Source organism: Propithecus coquereli, unplaced genomic scaffold (genome assembly GCF_000956105.1).
Source record: "Propithecus coquereli isolate 6110/MARCELLA unplaced genomic scaffold, Pcoq_1.0 Scaffold77, whole genome shotgun sequence".
NCBI lineage: Eukaryota > Metazoa > Chordata > Mammalia > Primates > Indriidae > Propithecus > Propithecus coquereli.
The window spans coordinates 9,396,697-9,410,626 of NW_012153840.1; the positions used below are offsets into that span (position 1 = coordinate 9,396,697).

The window sequence follows — 13,930 nt, forward strand, 5'->3', positions numbered from 1 at the left end:
ACAAGCACCACATGTACTCACCATCAAATTGGTATTAACTGATCAACACATAAGTGCACATATAATAACAACATTTATTGGATGTCGGGCATGGGGGAGAGGGAAGCGGGGAGGAGGGGACGGGTATACACAAAGTCCAATGCGCACCATCCGGGGGATGAACGCGCTTACAGCTCGGACTGGGCGGGGGGCAAGGGCAACATACGTAACCTAAATACCTGTACCCCCATAATATGCTGGAAAAAAAAAAAAGCGCTTGCGGCCCCTCTGCTCAGTCTCTGATCCGCGTGGGATGGGACGCTGCCACGCCAGCGTGCAGCACTTTAATCTGCTTCCTTCATTGGTTTAGCTAAGATTAAACTTCTGGAATAATTTTTAACTATTGACTAACTTAGGAAATTCGGATGTGACTGGAGTGCAGAAAGCTTGATGTGTTCTTTCCTGGAAGGGCCTGGGGATCCGCCTGGCTGTGTGGCCACTAGCGAGGGAAGCCCTGCCCCCTCCGCCCCACCTTGCTGCCAGCCCACGCCAGTGCCTCACAGACCAGGATTTTCACGGAGTTTCTTGATCCAGTGCCACACTCTGCCTTCCTTCTGGATGTTTAGCAGGGAGACTGTCTTGTGATGGGAAAATGCCAGACTCCTAAGCTGCTCCTGTCACCTGATTGGTTAGTGCTCGGGAACTTCCAGTGTCCCGTGAGTCCCATGTCTTCCAGAACCAGGGTTGTGGGAACCATACACAAGGTTGGTGCGGAAAAGAGGACACAGCCCTCCCCTACCAGCTCCGCTCTCTTCTTCGCTTTGCCCGAGTCCAGATTCTTCCTCCAACCGTCTTTGGGTTTTCCATCGTGCAAACATCTTTTGAAGATGCGCTGTGTGCTCAGACAGCTCTGAGCCTGCTGCTGCTTTGCAGCGCTGGTAGGCAGCTCTTTAGACACCGCCTTGGCCTAGCTGCTGCCGGGGGTAAAATGCCGGCTGGGTTTGCTGAGCTGCTCTCGTTCTTCCCGACCTGGTGATTTATAGAGGGGTCAGCTCAGGGCCAGGCCCAGGGTGCACACAGCAGAGTGCAGGGTGCAGCCTGGGGCCTGTCTGTCCCCCTACTGTCATATCTGTGTCCCAGACGGAGCGAGCACCGCCAGGAGAGGGTGCAGTGGAAGAGAGGGCAGTGCAGCTAGAGTCAGGGCAGCCCGCATTCCACTGGGGCTGCCTTGGAAGGGGAGTTGGCAGGGATGAGGAGCCTAGAGAAGTTGCTGGGCCCAGACCAGGGCCCGGCCAAAGGACCGAGAGGTTTTCCTCGGGGCACGCTCGTGCCTGTTGAGTCCTGGCATGTGGAGTGCCCTGGCAAAGGCCCTCTGAGGCCAGACACACTTCTCAGCCCGGTGATCGAAGGAACAGGGAAAAAACAGGCCCTGGGCGCCCCCCTGCCCCCAGTGGCAAAAGGAAGGACAGAGAAGCCTCATCATGCATGCGTGGATGCATACACACACACACGCGCGCGTGCGCGCATGCACACGCGTGCACACACACACACACACACACACACTGCGGAATGGGGGGAAGTGCCCGTCGTGGCCAGCAGCAGACCTGGCGCTTCTTGGCGGGGGCGGGGCTGGGGGTATATCTAAGCCTAGGCGTGCTGGACTCTCCAGTCATGCCCTTGTCACCGTTGCAGGCTCCTGTTGAGGCCTTCACTGGTCTGAGGCCTCTGGAATTGGGTTGGGACAGATGATGCCAGTGTTCACTGAGCAAAAAAAACCATAGGTTTTTGAATCTTGAACGCAAAGACCACACCAGTTTAGAATTAAGGCCTGCTTGTTTGACCTGCATTTGTTTGATCGTTCAGTCATGCATTCATTATTCATTCAACAAATGCCTCCTGGGCCCCTGCCGTGTCCCAGGCACTCTGACAGGACAGGAAGGACTCTTTAGGGACACAGAGTTGGCACACACAGGGCAGAGGCGTGCGGTGAGAAGGCAGCTTCTGGCCCAGGCCTAGCTGGTGGTCAGTGCTCAGCAAATGGCAGTTAGGGCAACTGCCATCTCCATTGCTGTCGTTGGGTGGGGACAGCCGTGTCCACACTCCCGCTGTGAGCAGGGCTGGAGCAGGGCGTGCAGGAGCTAAGGAGCCCTGTGCCTACAAGAGGGGCTCCTGGGAGACACCCACCGGCCAGGACTGAGTCCTGAGCCCTCTTCCCCCTTCGCAGCGCCAGGCCTCCCTGCCCCTTGCCAGCAGCCTCCTGCCGGCCTTTACGCGAGGGAATTTTTCGGCCACAGGCAGAGGCAGTTCCTTCAGAGTCCAAGCCAGTGCTATCGTGAGGGGAGCCCCTGGTGGCGAGGGTGTTTATGACTCTCCACGCAGATATCATTTGAGCCTTCCTGCCGAGGCTGTGCAGTGAGTCCCGGGTGTGCGCAGCAGAATTAATTAACCCAGGCGAGCGGCTCCTGGGAGGCCTCGGAGGACGGGCTCACCGAGGTCCACCCTGGTGGAGCTGGTCTCTGGGGACACAGCTGCTCGTGGGTCGAGTGGGTCCTGGTGCCGAGCTCACCCTTGCCTGCCCGACGGGCCTCTTCACACGCGGGACCCCTCACCAGGCCATGCTGAGCGTCCCCAGTAATCAGAAGACGCTTTAATTGCTTTCGTGATTGTCCTAGGACCCCTCTTGTCTCGTATCACATGGGGGAGGGTGCACCCCGTGGCTTTCTAATTAAGAAGATCCGTGTCCCTCAGGCTTACAGGAAGTTGTTTTATCACCACTGGAAACCCTCTTTGCACCAGACGTCCATTGATTACAAAAAGGACAAGCTATTGATTTTACCAAGGGTGGAACTTAGTCACTTGCCCTCCATGCCACGTTCCAAATGTGTGTTGTTAAAGCGTAGAAAATGCAAAATGGAAAACATTTGGTTTGCAGCGTTCGGCTTTGAAAGCCACAGGCCTCCCCTGCAGTGGAAGAGAGCCCAGGAGACAGACAGCACTTGGCAGGAAGCGCTGAGAGGAGGGAGGAAGACACAGACCCAGGCCCAGGCGCCCCCCGGGCGGGAGGAGAGGGAGTGAGGGGCTCAGGAGCCGGTGCACTTCCACCTGCTGGCTTAGGACGACCCCAGGCCATCGGGCCCTCTCCCCAGGACAGTGCCTCTCAAGGGCAGACACACAGCAGTAGGGAGCAGCCACCAGGCCCAAGGAGTGCACTTGGCCTCTGAGGTCGTTTGTGAGGACAACAGGATCACCCCATACACACACGTGCACACACGCATGTGCACATGCACACACGCGATGGAGCTGCCAGGTGCTGCAGGAAGCACTTTGCTATAACTTCACTAAGTCCCTGTTTCCTGTGGGGAGAGGGGAACCTGGCCCTGGGAAGGTGGGCAGTGTGCCCGAGGCCACACAGCAGGGTCCATGGGACCCCAAGTCCTGCTCCTCACCACCATCCACCAGGCAGGCGCCTGCAAGATGCCACGATGCCCTCTGCCACCTCTTCCTTTCTGTCTGGGAGGGAGCCCCCAGAGGCTTGGGAGGGCCCAGGGCCCAAGCCGGTGATCCTGGGGCACAGCCCCTCCCCCGCCAGCAGCCACAGGTCCTGGGAAGGAACAACTGACTTCTGTGGGGGGCTCCTTCCTTCCCCCACCCCCACCGCTCCATTAAAAACAGCAACAGCCAACAACTTATGTGTTTATTTACTTTACCGGATGGAGGGAGACGGCTGCGGGGAGGCGAGGTGGCAGCTGAGTCGTGGGTGGGGGCCGTGTGTAGGGAGCCATCTGTCTCTCTCGTTCTGTCAGCTCCCCACCCAGCAGGGACGTGGTGGCCCCTTCAGCACTCTGACAGGAGAGCTGTTTATCAGAACTCACTGCCGGTGACCCTGCCACCGCGTGGGGCAGAGACGTTGCCCTGCCTCCCTCTGCCCTGTGCCGGTTCCCCGGAGGGCGAGCAAGGGTCCTTGGCTGCCTGGAACCTCCTGCCCTTCACTATCATCTTTATAAACTTCTGCCTGTAAGGACACCCCTCCTGGGAACCAGGAGTGGAAGGCTGTCTGCATCTTGGGGTGGCAGCGCCCATACAGTGGGTGCCTGATAGGATGTTGAGGCCGAAGGAGCAGAACGCGGCTCTCAGAGCCCAGAACATTCAGCACGGGGCGCCATCCCCAGAGACAGGAGAAGAGCGATGGGCCGTCGGCTGCTCCTTCCTGCCAGGCCCTGCCGGCCGACCTCCTGCACATCCGTCATCGGGCAGCGTTGGCTTTGTCCGGGGCAGATGCTGGCTGACGAGCTCGCTGTGGACATTAAACGTCGGAGAAACATCAGAGTAGACCTGAGACCAGAGCAGGGTACTGACCTCTCCCTCCACCGTGCGTTGACCACTAGGATGACCTGTACTTGGGCCTGTGCACGCATCGGGTCACTTGTGATTGACCAGGTGGGAGAAGCGTCCAGAACTTTTCATGCACTTGTTTGGGATGCTGTGGTGGGGGGCAGGGCCGTGGCCTGGGGAAGCCCCAGCTTGGGAAGCTCTGCTAGGCTGCGTCGCCACAGCTGCACCTGAGGGCTGGGAAGAGACAAGGGGGGCCCCGCCCCACGCATGCACGACCTGAGAGCCGGCACCCCCTCATGGCGTGCGCGTCAGGACCTTGCTCCCATACCACCGTCCTCGCTCCTAGAGTCCTGCCTCGAAGGAGGACTCTTCGTGTGCTTGGGGAGGAAGTAGAGGGTGACGGCCCCGTCTGACTCTCCCTAAGCATGTGGCAGTGTCGACATCCTTGCTGGCGTCACTGCGGATCTGGAGGACACCCTGATGCTGAGCGTTGTCATAAACCTGGGCCCTGGCAGCCACGCGTGTTACCCTCGCCGCTCCCGGGAGCTGTGTGGGCTGGAGCCGGGGCCACACGGAAGACACAGTGTTTGTTCTTCTCGACTAGAGCCCCCAGTGGCTGCTTAGGAGGCGCCTGGCTCAGGCTGCCCCAGGCCCCAGCAGGCCGCCCCAGCAGAGACGGTGTCTTCACCTGGTGGCTGGACAGCCCCACCTGTCCCCCTCCATGGCACCCAAGCAGCTGTGGTTGCAGGCGGGCTGCAGGCTCCTCCCAGGAGCACTGTCTTTCCCGTCCACCGTCCAGACCCTGGAGGTTCACCAGCCTCCCCACCTCGTGCCAGTAGGTGCCAGCCCCAAGAGCGTGTCAGCATGCAGTGACCTGGGGCAGCTGAATCGCTGCTCTCTTCCTCTGTTGCTTTGGGCAAGTTACTCAGCCTCTCCCTGCTTCACTTCATGGGTAAGGGGGGGACCAGTAATAATCTTGATGCTGCTTCTCATGGGTTGTCGTGACAACTCTAACATGCTTGCAGCAGGGCCTGGTGTGCGGAAGGACTCCCTTGATGCTGCCACTCCCTGACAGCTGGTTGCCCAGAGAACGTCCCCTCACCGCCCTGCTCCAATCCCAAGTTTACCTGCGAGCACAGCCGCTACAGCGCAGAGGGCGGGAAGGCGCTGCCCTGCGATGCTGGTGGCCCCTCTCCTGGGGCCTGGAGGTCACTGGGCCACGGGAAGAGAAGAGGGCTGGGTTTCCTCCATCCGCAGCTGCCCTCGTAGGTCTAGTTGGGCTTTTCCCCTTGTCTTGCTTTTTAATTACGGAAAAGTTCAAATACATGCGAAAGTAGACAGAGGAAGGATTGTGTAGTTATGAACTCAGGGCCAGCCTTGTTCGTCTGCAGCCTGACCGCCTCCCCCACCCGCTTACTGTGAAGCAAATCTCAGACGTCACGTGGTTGCCTCAGTGTCCCGGTGTGTCTCTAAAAGATAAGGGCTCTGTTCAGAGTGTCCTTGGCCTATTCTCCCAGTGGACTGGCCTCTAGGAAGTGGACCTGGGCAGTCCCTTGCCCCGCAGAGGCCCGGCCTGGAAGCCCGGCCCTCCTCCTCACAGTTGCGGCAGAACCACCGACCGGCCCAGGCTCGGGCTCTGGTGTGCACGCATGTCATTCCTGTTGTGCTAGAAAGTCACCAAGAATCCCAGCCTCCTGGAGCTTGGAGTGAGAAGGTGTCTTAGACCATTCATGCTGCTATCGCAAAGTGCCATAAACCGGGTGGCTTATAAACAACAGAAACTTACTTCTCATAGTTCCGGAGGCTGAGAAGTTCAAGATCAAGGTGGTGACAGATTTGGTGTCTGGTGAGGGCCCCTTCCTGGTTCATAGATGGCTTCTTCTCATTGTGTCCTCACGTGTGGAAGGGGCGAGGGTCTCTCTCGGCCTCTTTTGTAAGGGGTAGCGATCGCATTCAGGAGGGCTGCCTGTGACCTGCTCACCTCCAGGTACCCTCACCTTGGCGGCTGGCACTTCAGCGTGTGTATTCAAAGGGTTCCCAGTGACCTGCTCACCTCCAGGTACCCTCACCTTGGCGGCTCACACTTCAGCGTGTGTATTCAGGCGGCACGAGCATTCAGACCATAGCAGAAGAGACCCAGAGGTCATGCAGTTGACCCTTCCACCCCCATAGCAGGTCATTTGCCACTAATGGCAGCCACCATCCACTGATGGTGGCTCCTCACCTCCACAACCCTGGGAGGACAGACTCTTCTCCCCATTTTACAGATGAGGAAGCTGAAGTGCAGGGTGATAAGGAACTTGCCTGAGAGTTCACCATTATTCTGTGGCAGAGCCTGACAGGTCTCTGATGAGCGCTGCCCCCTCTGCCAGTCCCCTGGGGCAGCCATCCTGGTGACAGGTGGTGAGTCTGACCAGGTGGGGGATGACCCTGGGTACATTCTGTGTGTTGTCAGCTAGAACATCAGCTCCCCCAGGACAGGGTCCCCAGTGCCAGCCGCACATGGGGCGCTCCCGATGCATGTGTGGACTGAGTGAATCGAGGCATGGTCGCTGAGCAGAGACAGCGTCTGGTTTCAATCCAGCAAGCGTCTCCTCCACCCAGCTGCCCCTGCGTGCGCCAGGATTTGGGTGGGGTTTACCTTCCTGTAAACCACATAAGAGAGAGTTCACACCTGTGTGGCAGTTTTGCTTTCTGACAGCTTTATTAAGATGTAATTACATGCCATGCAGTTCACCCAGGAATACGAGTCGGCGGTTTTTAGTATATTCACAGAGGTGGCAATCCATCACCGCATTGATTTTAGGACATTTTATCATCCCAGAACGAAACACTGCACCCCTTAGCCATCACTGGCCCCCACCCCTCCATCTCCACAGCCCCTGGCAACCACAGATCCACTTTCTGTCTGCGGACTTGCCCATCGTGGACATTTCGTGCAGATGGGCCCAGTCAGTACGTGGTCCTTTGTGACGGGCTGCTTTCACCGCCAGCGTTGTTTTTAGTGACTGGCGTTGAACAGGGACCGCTAGGAGGAATCTGGTCCTTACAGCAACCCTGTAAGGTGGACACTGGCCCGTGTTACAGAGGAGGAACGCAGGTGAATTGTGTGAGGCCACAGGACTGGGAAGGGTGCGCCGGGAGAGGAGGCCAGGCCAGTTGCTGGGCAAAACAAAGAGGCCACTCCAGGAAGGGCACACAGTAGGGCAGGATCCTGAGGTGGGCAAGCCTGCGCCCTGGCCTGTGCCTGAAGCTGCCCATTCCAGAGGCCACGCAGAGCTTGGACACAGGTTCCCTCCAAGGCTGTCAAGGCCAGCTTTGAAGGCACATGTGGCATGCTTTTGGCAGAAGGACATGGGTACCAGTTACCAGTCAGCCAACCCCAAGATGGTAGCAGGGTTCCTTAGGAAAGGAGGTCCCGTCCAACTCCGTTTGGGAATGCCCAAATTAAACAAAGTTAAACAGATTTACCTTACTTGGAGATTTTCAGAACCTTGATTCCAGCGTGCATTGTTTATTGTAAGAGACCATTTAGAGTGTGCAGATTCCCAAACCTACCTGGCCACAGACCACCGGAAAGGATTCATTTCCCACTAGAGTTGGGGAGATAGAGGCCAGGGGAGGCCCGGAGACCACCAAGACCCCACACCTGCTATAGGCTTGTGGTTGCCATGGTAATGCCAGCAGGGTGGTACCCGGTGTGGGTGGAAAGCCCACAGGGATCCGCAGACACAGACAGGCAAGTGTCTCCTGGGCCCAGCCGCCATCCAGGGCACCCGTGAGGGCGTCAGCTCCACAGAGCCATTTGCCGTCCCTCCCTTGGCCCTGCGGCCCCTCTGGCCCTGAGAGCACTTGGCTGGTGACCCAGGCACTTGGGGGCCAAGTTCCTTGCCAGTCACCCACATCCACATGTTTCCAGAAAGTCTCCTCTATCAGGCAGGGCCTGGCTCCGATGCACTGGGCAGAAGGCTCCCTCTCAGCGTCCCCTCCGTCTGGCTGCCTTTCCCAAGCCAGCCTCACACGTTTTCCTGGTGAGGGTTCTTTTTCTTTCCAAGCCGCTTCTTTCTCCTCCCTGGGGGCAGATACTCCACCAGCTAGAGGGATGCCCACAGCAGAGAGGGGCCGGGCTTTCCGACTGGGAGGAAGCTTGGTGCCCCCTTCTTTGGCTCTGCTGCTCTCAGCCCTGCCTGTCTCCCAGGGCCACAGTCACTCCAAAGCAGCACAGCCCAGCAGCCAGCCCCACCAGGCCCCGACTCCCTGCTTCCCAGCTCTGGGACCCACACGCACTCCAGCGTTTGCTCCACCCACTCAGGGTCTCCCAGAGGTAGGCAGGAAGCCGGCCTGTGGGCTGCTGCTCCTCTGTTGGCCACGGCAGGGAGACAGGAGGCGTTGGTTTTCCTCCCCCACGCCAAGCAAGTTCCACGGGGAAGGCAAGGGAGAAGGAAAAGCTCCTGCTGTCCTGGCCTGTCGGCCTTGACCTTGCATTCTTGGCCACCTCTGATGTCCCCCGTTGGGGCAGGGTCCTGCCACACACAGCGTGGTCCATGGGCCAGCAGCATCATGCCATTCTAGAGCTTGTTAGAAATGCATCTTAGCCCGGCTCCCAGACCAACCGGATCAGAATCCGCATTTACAAGCTCCTGAGATGATTCGTGTGTGCATGAAAGCTTGAGAAGCGGATCCAGCCCCTTCTGCTGGGTGTGCACAGAACCTTCCTGGGAGCCCAGCAGCAGGGCGGGGCTCTGAGCCCTCCAGCCCCCAGGAAGCCCAGGGGTCTTGCCCCCTTAGAACTGCTGCTGAAACAGAGAAAGGACATTTTATTTTCCCTGGGCTATTTCAGGTCAAATTGCATAGCTTCAAATTTTATTTTTAAAAAAGGCAGCCAGAAATTAAACCAGAACAGCAGGAGAGATTCTTCAATAAAGTGTCTTGGAAAAGCCACCACTTTTCCTGTGTGCACTGAGGACTCTTCAAACGGGAATGAAAACCAATGGAAGGAGCAGCGTCCTGTTTCTTTAAAACCCCGAATGTTCCGTTGGCTCCAGGCCAGCAAGGTTTTGACAGTTTACACCTGGTGACATTTAGAGAACAATTTTGGAGAAAGCTAAGGCGGAGGAAATATTTGGTATAATTTGACATTACATCCTCTGGCTGGTGGTTCTCTCTTTTGCCAATATACCATTTGTCTATAAAACACTTAGGCCTAAAAATAGCTGCTGGAGTTTGGTGTCATTGTGGACGAAGGGCAACTGCCCCATTTTTTGGCTTTCATACACCCTCAAAATGTCTCAACGAAATGTCATCCCAAAAGAATTAGCACAGCCCATTAAACCTGAATTTCCGGCCAGGGTGGGACCAGACAGAACTTTGCAGTGGGACAGATGGGCCTCCAAAGTGACTGCCTACCATTCCTGGGGCAGCATCTGCCCAGGGGCCACAAGACTTAGTCGCCAAGCCAGGCCGTTCTGAGAGTGAAAGAGGGTGCTGCTCACAATCCCAACAGGTCAGCAGTCATGAACTAGGACCGTCCTGGGCAATGCCCAGCATTTGGCCTTGGGAAGTTGGGGACGCTGTGCTGGCCGTGACCTTGAGAAGGCAAGTGCTCCGGACCAGGAGCAGTAGCGGCTGCTTTGTGGGAAGGGAGCCCCACCACCACACCCTGGGCCATGCAGACACTCAGGAAGCAGCGCCTTGGGCCCGAGGCACCCTTCTTTCTCATTGCTGCTTAAGCAGCCAGGTCCCCATATTGAGGGGGCGGAACCACTGACCAGCCTGGATTTAGCCCATAAGCAGCCGGCATTCCCTGGGAGTGGAGCCAAGGTAGGGTCCCTCCCTTCCTTCCTCTCCACTCACACTCTGCTCAAGCTTTAGACCGTCCCTCCCACGGTTCAATATCGAGTACATTTTCCGCTGAAGTTCATTACCAAAGAGACACTGGGCTTGGAATTCCAGCCACTGTGAAAGGTGATGTGGGGTGTCCACAGGGCTCAGCAACCCTGTTTACTGCTCCTGAGCCCACCATGCCCTCTGCGTCCCCTCGACCTGGCAGATGGGCCCTACAGGAAGATGGGGCGTGAGGCCAGCAGAGCTGGGCGGGGTCCTCTGCGCCATCCTGGGGATGCAGGTCTGCAGGTGGGGGCAGCTGGCCCGCAGGACGGTCCTGCAGTGTCTAACCTGCCTGTTTCCGTGTGCCCTGCAGCCTGAGACCGAGGACGAGAAGAAGCGCTTTGAGGAAGGCAAAGGGCGGTACCTGCAGATGAAGGCGAAGCGACAGGGCCAAGCAGAGCCTCAGGCCTAGACCCCTCCTCCTGCCGCCAGGCCTCCAGGAGCTGCGGCAACAGACCCCGTGTCCTGTCACTTAGAAGTTACCCCCTTGGCCAGAAACCTGATTCACATTGAGAGCTGGTGTTGTGTGAAGTATTCGTATCACAGTGTTAACCTATACTCTTTCCTGAAAACCTACACACCAAAGCTTTATTTATATCATTCCAGTGTAAACGCTACACAGTATTGTCCCCAATGCCGGGAGGCATCCCACAGAAACCCTCGGGAGTGCTCCCGAGCACGCTGTGGGTATGTGCGGAGTCCAGCACCGCTAATAAAACTGCTGTTTGGCTGGACCCGTGCGTCCTGAGTGGTCATTTGTCTCGGGGGGCCACCTTCCCACGGGGCACGGGTTGTGGGCTGTGGGGGCTCCCTTGTGCAACCTAAGCCCTCCATTCCTGTGAGCTCGCTGCCGCCTGGGCACCGCCCCACCTGGGTACCCCCTCCGGCGTGTAGCACAGCGGCACTGATTCAAGTCTGGCAAGCGACTTGCCGGCTGGAGAGAACGCCCATGTCCCATGGGGCCCTGGTTCCTCGTCCTGGCCCCGGGGCCCCTCCCTACTCCCTGGACCTCAGAGGCAGCCTGGACCCTGGGAAGGTGTGGACTCGGGGTTCCCCACATCCCCACTAACTTGCCTTGTGCAAGCGCCAGCTCTGAGCCTGTGTGGCTCTCCCATAAACGGGCAGGACCCTCTCGGTGCTCCTGAGGCCTCCGAGAGGTGATGTGTGGGCAGAGCCAAACCCTGGCCCCAGACTCCCCTGCTGAGCCCTGGACCCTGCGCCTGACATGGAAACTCCCCCAGAGTGGCTGGGAGTTGTTGGGATGAGTGTAGGTGGAGGTCTGAGGGACAGTGTGTGTGTCAGTGCTATTGGTGTGAATCTGTGCGTGTGCATATATGGTGTCACTGTGCATACGTGTGTCACTGGCAACGCATCTGTCACTGCATCTCTGTGTGGTGTGCAGGCATCTGTGTGTATTGGTTCACGTGTGCATCTGCCAGCAGCCTCGGGGCAGGTTAGCAGCCAAGGCCACTGTAGGGTCCAGGACCCCACCCATATCCATGGCTGAGAAAGGTCCCTCCACCAAGCACACCCAGAGGTGGCACCTGGGAGAATGTTCCCAACAGGCTCATCCCCGAAGCCTGAACATCTGCCCTGCCGCCTAGAGAAGACCAGCCCGCCAACAGCTGCAGCCTCGCACAAGGCTCCCTCGGACCGCTGGAGAGAGAACTCAGCTCCAGATGTGCACAAACACCCGCCAAGAGCTTCAGAGTCTGTCTCGGGCCGGTCCCAGCTGACAGGGCTATTTCCAGCCTGGGAGCAGGGGGAGGGAATAAGCCCAGCCACATGAAGCCACAGCCACCCTGCCCTTCCCCTTGGCTTCCTGGGGCCCCCAGATCCACCCATGACGCATGCCGAGGTGGCACCCTGGGCTCAGCATGAGGAGGAGGCTGCCCTTTGGAGTGAGCAGATGGGCCAGCCCTGCCCAGTCACCAAGGTCTGTGAAACCAGAGCTGGCCGTGCATCCCCAGCAGTGCCAGAGCCCAGGGGCTCACCAAGGGGAGCAGGTCCCCCAAACCTCTACATCCTTCAGAAGAAGGTGGGCCCTGGCATCAGACTCCCTAGCTCAGTCCTGGCTTAGCACTAGTCCCTGCAGCTTTGGGCAAACCCGGTACCTAAAAACTACCCACCCAATTCGTGAAGCACTTAGCACCCCTCTCCCAGAGCCAGCTGAGGCCAAGGCAGAGGCACCAACTGACAGAGGCTCTGGGACAGGCAGCAGTGGCTGAGCCAGGCTGGTGGCGGGGGAGATTGGGGCCCTCTGCCACCGGTACAGCAGCGTGGCTTTTGGTGGCCAAATTGCCTGTGACTTTGCCATAGAAATGCCACACTAGATTACAGCTACCCTGTGCCAGCCTTGCACTGCTGGTGGCCTACGTCTAACAGGGCTGCCTGTGGGGGAGCTGGCCTGTCCATGGAGGGCTCTTGGGGTGCTGAGGCCCTGACCACCCTAGAAGCCACAGAGAACATGAGAGTGGGCATGGCCCTGGCTCCCCCTTCCCCAGCCCCCCACATTATTGTGGAAACTTTCTCTACAAACACTTTTACTTTTGTCTCATAGGACTGACCCTAAGGCCACTCTCGGGTCCCTCAAAGCTGTTCAGGGAGCTGGGGTGCGGGGACGGGTGCAGGGGCCAGGCTGTGTGGAGTACTTCGGGCAGCCCTGCCCAGCCCAGGCAAGCCGCTGCCTGGGTCTCGTCCTGGTCAGTGCCCACCTTCCCCCCGACACAGGCTGCCCACCCAGGGGTGCTTCCCTGACAGGGGAAAGAAAGGCTGTGCCCCTGCAGCCCTCAGTGGCCCCAACGGCCTTGTGTCCATTGTGTTTGTGCTCAGGGACTTTCCAGAAGAGACAGGCGTGAGCCTCTGCCTGGAAGGGAGACCAAGATGGCCGCAGCACTCTCCCATGCCTTGAGGGGTCTCCAGAGGCCCCGATCAAGGGGCTGGAGGGTCTCCCCAGTCTATGGGTGACAGCATGTGCCTACTAGGAGTGTAGCGGGAGGGGAGCTCGGAGGGAAGGGCGGGAGAGCTGTCCGGTGCTAGTGCAGACCCTGGCCTCTCCCAGCTGCCTGGTGTGATCAGAGCTTCAGAGAGAACGTCGCTGAGCCCGGGGGAGGGGCCGCCACTGGGCGTCCCTCGGTCTACTCACTTATTCCCTCCGCGCGCCCCAAGGCCCAAGCAGAAGTTTGAGTCCTTGGCTGGCTCAGCCTTGCCTCTCCCTGCCCTGGCTCCTGACCCAAGCCCGCTTCCTAGAAGCCGCTGGTCCTCAAGCCCCGCGTCCTCTCCACGCCCCGCCCCGGTCGCTCATCTTAGATGTGGCTTTCTCCGGGAAGGCCTTCCGGAGCTCCCACCCCGGCCCCAGGTTCCCACTGTCCTTCCCGTCCCAGCTCCCTCGGGCCCGCGACCCCCGCGCTCCGAGCCTGAGTCTTCCCCGGGCGGCATCGGGAGTGTGAGCAGAGGGGCGGCGGCGTGGGGGGCGGCGGGCTGTGGAGGGGCTGGAGACCGCCAGGCAGGCGGACGGACAGACGGACACGCCGCGCCTCCGAGCGGGCGGGGGCGGGGCGGCAGCGCCGGGTGGAGACATGCGCCCTGCCCGTCCCCCGCCCCCGGCCGCTCGAGCAGCCAGTCAAGCGGCGGGAGCCGAGCGCCGCGGCAGAGGCGCCGAGGGAGGGAAAAGGGAGGGAAGGAGGGAGGAAGGAGGGAGGGGTGGCGGGGCTGCGCCGAGGGGAGGGAGGGG

General features: G+C 59.1%; 1 protein-coding gene across 1 annotated transcript in view; it reads left to right on the forward strand.

Annotated features, from left to right (window-relative positions):
- ACOT7 (acyl-CoA thioesterase 7) overlaps positions 1 to 10,931 on the forward strand; it is a 111,096-nt gene extending 100,165 nt beyond the window's left edge. Inside the window, exon 9 of the mRNA XM_012662610.1 lies at positions 10,511 to 10,931. Coding sequence (XP_012518064.1) covers positions 10,511 to 10,609 — 99 coding nt within the window. The 3' untranslated portion in view covers positions 10,610 to 10,931. The remainder of the gene's footprint in view (positions 1 to 10,510) is intronic.
- Positions 10,932 to 13,930: the final 2,999 nt, after the last annotated feature.